The sequence below is a fragment of the Octodon degus genome, unplaced genomic scaffold (assembly GCF_000260255.1).
Source record: "Octodon degus isolate 3935 unplaced genomic scaffold, OctDeg1.0 scaffold00485, whole genome shotgun sequence".
NCBI classification, from domain to species: Eukaryota; Metazoa; Chordata; class Mammalia; order Rodentia; family Octodontidae; genus Octodon; species Octodon degus.
The window spans coordinates 19203-26110 of NW_004525061.1; the positions used below are offsets into that span (position 1 = coordinate 19203).

The following is a 6908-nucleotide window of genomic DNA, read 5'->3' on the forward strand; positions in this document are numbered from 1 at the left end:
ACAAGTAATTGTACAACAAGAAGGATAACAATAGGAGACAGTGTTCTACATGAGGATTCAGCGTTAACCATTTTGGGGCCAGGGAGATGGCTCAGTAGAATAAGCGCTTGCCTGACAAGTGCAAGGGCCTGAGTTCAATCATCAGTTCTGCCAAAAAAAAAAAAAAAAACCTAAACAAACAAACAAACACACAAAGAGGATTAACCATTTTATGAATTTTTTAAATTTGGTTTTTGAAAGTCTTTTTAAAACTAATAAGAAAAGTATGCATTCAAGAATTACAGGAAAAAGTAAAATTAGATTCATATATTTTGTCTTTTTGAGAAAGGTTTTCACTATGCAGTTTAGGCTGGCCTTGAACTCACTTTATAGCCCATACTGGCCTAAAACTCACAGAAATCTTCTTACCTCAGCCTTCTGAATGCTGGAATTATAGGTGTGTGCTACTACATTTGGCCTACATTCATATTTAAAGATGAATGTTCTGCCAGTAAAAGTGATTAGGAAAGAGTTTGTACAAACTCTTTTGTTTGCACACAAAAAAATGGAATATTTTGGCCTCAATGGGTTCCCATACAATCAAAAAATAACATTATAATGCCAGACTGGCATGTAGTATACAATACTGTGTTCTAGTGGAGAAAAATTGTCAAAGCTTTTCTGATTTCAAGAATTCATTACTTGCAGATATCATGCATAGACACAGATATATATATATATATATATATATATATATATATATAGAGAGAGAGAGAGAGAGAGAGAGAGAGAGAAACAAAAAGATATGAATACAGACAATTAATGATCTTTCTAATGCAAGAGATCAACAGTACTTAAACATGCAAATGTCAAAAAATTTTCAAGTGGATTAAGGAAATGAAGACAAAGGGTTAAATCTGAAAACAGTAATTTAAAATTAGAAACAAATACACTGTTGGGTATGATGCTTTAAATCATTCAATCAAACTTTATAATTTATGTTGGAATACTTTACAACATCCTGTAAATTCAAATTTTAGCCTCTGAATGAATGAGAAACTTGCAAGTAGCCAGATTTCATCACTTCCTCTGCAGGCAGTCTGTATCTAGTCTGCACTTAGACTGCTGCACTGTCCCAAATTCTCTTTGTTTTGAGCCCAGTCTTTCCTTGAGTATGGTCCTGGTGATGAACCTTTGGAGAAGAACAGAGAGGTTTGCTATCTTTTCTGTAAGATGGACCCTTAAATATGGACACAAGCTATCAAGCTTCTTTTTAAGTATTTTTCTTTTATCATCTAAAAGCATAATTTAAAACATATGTTTCTCATGTAGGTTTTCAGAGATTTTATGTTTAAAGGACAGTAGTCTTTTATTCTACATGTCAAGATTTAATTTTATTTTTTTAATTTATGTATTTTTGTACAGGTTCTCACTACCAGCTTGGACTCCATAGTGATCCTCTTGTTTTCAGGGTTTTTTGTTTGTTTGTTTTGTTTTGTTTTTGGCATAACGAGGTGTTGAACTCAGGCCCTTGTGCTGGTCAGGGAAGCGCTTATTCTACTGAGCTATCTCCCTGGTCCCGTTTTCAGTCTTCCCAGTGTTGGGATTATAGGCGTGCGCCACACACCTGGACTCACTCGCTGGCTCAGCGCACCCGGGAGCAGGGCTGACACGGCATGCAGTACCAGGGATTGAACCCTGGCCCTGTTCTTGCCTAAGCAGGTGCTTAGTCCACTGAGCTATCTCACTGGCCCTTGTTGTGTCAAGATTTTAATATAAACCTATAGCCACAAATTTGAAGATTTCTTAGAATTCTGCCTAGCTGCTGCAGACTGTCATGCTACACTTTCAATGAGCAGAAGGATAATTGTCCTGGAAGTTGTGGGGATGAAGCATGAGTCATTAAAGCACAATTATATGAGTTTAATACCATAATTTTTGGTATAAAAATGTTAGGAAATAAAAAAGAAGCCATCATTTTTAACTGTCACTACAACTTTTGGAATAGGGAATCCAGCAGTTTGGTATACTGGTAAATTCACTCAGTAATTGAAGGATTACTATTTGGAGAGAGGCTTGTGCATTTTCTGAGGGCACCTAAGTGAAGTCTTTCCCCTCTCTCACTTGCATGCTCTGGAACTCTCCATGTAAGTACCCACAGCTGCCCAATCACTGAGGCCCTGGACTAGGGCCAGACTGCACTTGGTTTATGAGATGTAGAACTGAGAATGAGTGAAAAACATCAGAGCCCAGCATTGGATGCACATAAGGCTGCAGCCCTTCCAAAGGGCCTGTCAAGTTACTGTAGGTCAATGCTGCAGACATCAGAGACAATTATTTAGGGTTTTTGTATGGCAGACATGTACTAATAATAAACTTGTGAACAAAATAGACACAGCTCTGTTCACTATAAATTCTAGTATGTGGAAAGAAGAATAGAAAAATCCAAAGTTAAAGTTAAAGTAGGAATATGCATAAGGGAAGGCATATTGTTAATCCATTCAATTTTGTGGACACTTAGGTTATTTCTAGAGCTTGGCTATTGTGAATTGAGCTGCAACAAATATGGGTATGCAGTATACTGTAGGTTTTATAAAGAAGTTTTTCACAACCCAATGCTGTCAGACAGGCAACAGATCATTCTATTTTTATACAAGTAAAATAAGTTCCAAAAGATTGAATGGCTCAGTTAAAGTAAGAACAATATAAAATGGGCAGAAGATTAGGGTTCAAAAAAGGTTATATCACTGTTCAGTCAGAAATCTATCTAAAAAAAAATGGAAGAGACACAACAAAAAATATAATGGGAGAGCCAAATAGAAAGGAAAAGGAATGATTCTGGAGTATTTGGGGAATACCATGAAATAGTGTTTAACGCATGTTCTTCATAAAAGCCATTAACCTTTCCAATACAATTTGTGCAGGTGAAAGGCTATGAGAAATTTCAATACCACTTTCAGAGATGGATTCATTTTGGTGGGCTTCTCAGATTGGCCTCAACTGGAGCTCTTCTTATTTATTTTTATTTCAATTTTCTACTCCCTAACTCTTGTGGGCAACACCTCCATCATCGCTCTCTGCCGACTGGACCCTCAACTGCACACGCCAATGTACTTCTTTCTCTCCCACCTCTCCTTTCTGGATCTCTGTTTTACCACCAGCACTGTGCCCCAGCTTCTGATCAACCTTCAGGGACATGACCACACCATCACCTATGCAGGCTGCTTGGCCCAACTTTACATCTACCTCGCCCTGGGCTCCACTGAATGTGTGCTTCTGGTGGTGATGGCCTTTGATCGCTATGCTGCTGTGTGTCGTCCACTACACTACACAACCATCATGCACTCCCAGCTTTGCCATGCTCTAGCTATGTCTTCCTGGGTAGGAGGCTTCATAAACTCTCTGATCCAAACAGGTCTCATGATGGCCATGCCTCTCTGTGGCCACTACATGAACCACTTCTTCTGTGAGATGCCTGTATTCCTCAAGCTGGCTTGTGAGGACACAGGAGGAACAGAGGCCAAGATGTTTGTGGCCCGAGTCATAGTTGTTGCTCTTCCTGCAGTACTAATTCTTGCCTCTTATGCACACATTGCTCAGGCTGTGCTGAAGATCAAGTCAATGTCTGGACGAAGAAAGGCATTTGGAACCTGTGGTTCCCACCTTCTGGTGGTTTTTCTTTTCTATGGCTCAGCCATTTACACATACCTGCAGCCCATTAACAGTTACTCTGAGAAGGAGGGGAAATTTGTTGCTCTTTTTTATACGATAATCACTCCCATTCTCAATCCTCTGATTTATACCCTAAGAAATAAGGATGTGAAGGGTGCCCTCTGGAAGGTACTAAGAAGAGCCAGAGACTTGGGCCCCTAGGGAAAAGAAAGTCAGTAAAACTTCAGCAATAACTCACAGATCATGGATTCTTTTCTGCTCCTTGGGAAGCTGCTGGCCAGTAGGAAACAGCCCTCTGTAGTTCTCAGGGCTTTTTTGCCTTCCTAGCTTGGAAATTTCCTGTAGGACACTTTGAGATTCTTTCTAGTTCTTTTCCTGCGACTGTTTTTCTTCCAGGATTAAATGCTGACTTTTATCACAACTTCTTTAATGTAATGGACATATCATGGTACTACATGGGGATAGGGCTTGAGTTCCTAGGCAGTCAGAGAAATTAAAGGCTGAATCTGAAATGACAATGTTTTCAAAGTCAGTGGTTTCCAATGTGGCACCATGTCAAAGACAGAGGAAGAGTTCACCCTGCTGCTTGAATTAGGAATGACCCTGGCCACATCTGCTTACATCTTATACCCTTTGCTACATTTTTGTACAGTAATTACCTTCCTATGATATTTGAAGAAAATAATGTCATGAACAAATGTGCTTAATGCCGCACCTAGAATTTCTAATATAATGTCTTTCCATGCTAAAACATGGCAGAATTACAGTGGTGCCATGGTTCAAGAATTTAATTCTTTGGTGATTCTGTTCCCAAACTGAATGGGATTAGAAGAGAATTAAATTTAATGGTTGGTTCATTGTTGACTTTATGGAGAAATCTGATACAACTCTCATCCAGTTTGGTCTGAAACCTAATCAAGTAAGAATTAAGTTGTGAACTGAGGTCATAAACAAGATTTCAAAGACATGAGCACTATTAATGACCCATGAAGAAGTAACGTAGGAGTGAAGAAATAATAAAAGGGAAGACACAAATGAGAAAAGAGATTCTTATGGCAGGGACTGGTGTGAAGTTCCAGAAACACTGGACTCAAGTATGAAAATGATGGTTATTACTCTAAATTCTGCCACTGCTGGCTGCATCACTCTATGAACTTAAAGAATGGCTTCATGTCAAAGTGTAGGTATCTGCAAATGTCATGTCATATGAACCATATTTTAGTCCGATAAAAATAACGTTTAATATTTGCAAAATATTCTTACACAAATCATCATTTAATGCAGCCTTATAAAAGTTAGCTTGGGGGCCAGGGAGATGGCTCAGTAGGATAAGCGCTTGACTGACAAAAACAAGGATCTGAGTTCAATCCCCGGTTCTGCCAAAAAAAAAAAAAATAAATAAATAAATAAATAAATAATAAAAAATAGAAGTTAGCTTGATTCTATTTTTTTTAATGTTTCCTTTATTTTTTTCTTTTTTTTTTTTTTTAATGGTCAGCTCAGCTCACCCTGGGGGCGGGGCTGGCATGGTATGTGGTGCTGGGGATCGAACTGAGGTTCCTGCATGCTTGCTTAAGCAGGCACTTTATTTTTTTTAATTTTATTTATTTATGTGTGTGGGGGCGTCAGCTCAGCCTACCAGGGGGTGGGGCTGGCTGGCATGTGGTGCTGGGGGATTGAACCGCGGTCCCTGTGCTTTGCTAAGCTTGTTCTAAGTAGGTGCTTTAGACCACTAAGCCATCTCACCAGCCCAAAAAATATATTTTCACTTTTTTTTTTTTTTTTTGCGGAGCCGGAATTGAATTCAGACCCTTGCACTTGCTAGGGAAGCACTTATTCCACTGAGCCATCTCCCTGGCCCAAGCAGGCACTTTAGACTACTGAGCTATCTCTCCAGTCCTTGATTCTATTTCTTGATAGTTTATGAAGAAGCTAAATCTCACAGAGTTCAAGTACCCTTGCAAGTTCTTATTGTAAGTACAAAATGGTGCTGGGATTCCAGTTTGAGTAACCTCAAACCCAACTCTTGCTGTAACAAAAGTTTACTGTGAGTAAACTTTTAATAGAGGAAGTTTCATGTTGAAAGGAAAGTTAAATGGAAAGATGATCAAATAGGAGATGGATGTGCTTCACAGCTTTGCTTTCATTGATTCTGGCCAAACAATTCTAGACTTTTCTCAGCAATAGAAATTTTGATTAGAGGCTATATATATTTTCTTGCACAAATATCTAGCAATTGTGGTTCTCTTTTCTTGAAGCATTCACATAAAGTACAATGCTGTATAATTTACTAAATACCTTAATTTTTACAATAAAAATAAAATAATTAATTCCTCTCCCAATTGGATTACTAATCAAGAGACTGAAACTTAGGTAATGTATTGGCCTGAAGTTACCTAGACATTAAATGGAGGGTCAAGATTTAAATCTGGCCTGTTATAGTCTAATTCTAACACAGCTAGCCATTACCTAAGTATCCACATGTTATAATTAGATGGTGAAAGCACCAACCAATGATCTACTTAGCTCAAATGTTTTTTATTCTTTTGTTTGTTTGTTTGTTTGTTTGTTTGTTTTTGGTAGAACCGGGGATTGAACTCAGGCCCTTGTGCTTGCCAGGGAAGTGCTTATTCCACTGAGCCATCTCCCTGGCCCCTTTATTCTGTTTTAAGACCTAAACAATTCAAGAATATGTATTAATGTATTGAATAAATGAAAATGATTGGAAGTACTTGGATATAATTTAATAAACTTATTTTGTGGTTAACGTGTCATCCTTCCACTTGGCATTTTGAAAATATAGTTAACAGCATATCCATAGTGGGGAAATTTAAGCAACCACTGTTGGCATGGCCCACACAGCCATTGCCTTTTAGCAAGGAGGATTGTCTATGAAACAGATCCAATGCCATGAGGTACTTGCCACAGTCACTGAGTTAGGTCCAGAGGTGCCTTCCTGTATGCAGCAGGATGTGAACTCCTTCACACCTCTCTACTTTGTCTATTAAAATCCAGTTGGCTGCTATTTAAACCTTTTCAAGTGGTCCTTTATTTGGTAAACCACCTAAATGGGGTTTTCATCTAGAGATAATTTGAATGCAACACTTAGGATTGGCTCTTAGCAATGAACAAAAGAGAGAGACAAAGAAAAAGTTGTGTAGGATAGACTTTTGAGAGATTTTACTAATAGTATTTGTACTTAAGATCCATAGTGTAAGATCAGGAATGAAACAGAGATACCCACACTTTTTTTAAGC

The 6908-nt window shown here is 38.3% G+C and overlaps 1 protein-coding gene and 1 pseudogene across 1 annotated transcript; one reads left to right on the forward strand and one right to left on the reverse strand.

Annotated features, from left to right (window-relative positions):
* The first annotated feature begins 2913 nt into the window (after window positions 1–2913).
* LOC101578260 (olfactory receptor 2Y1-like) lies at window positions 2914–3852 on the forward strand. The gene has a single exon (XM_004648620.1). The coding sequence runs from the start codon at window positions 2914–2916 to the stop codon at window positions 3850–3852; it is 939 nt and encodes a 312-aa protein (XP_004648677.1).
* Window positions 3853–4430: 578 nt separating this feature from the next.
* The window catches only part of LOC111814758, a 29610-nt pseudogene continuing 27132 nt past the window's right edge, over window positions 4431–6908 (reverse strand).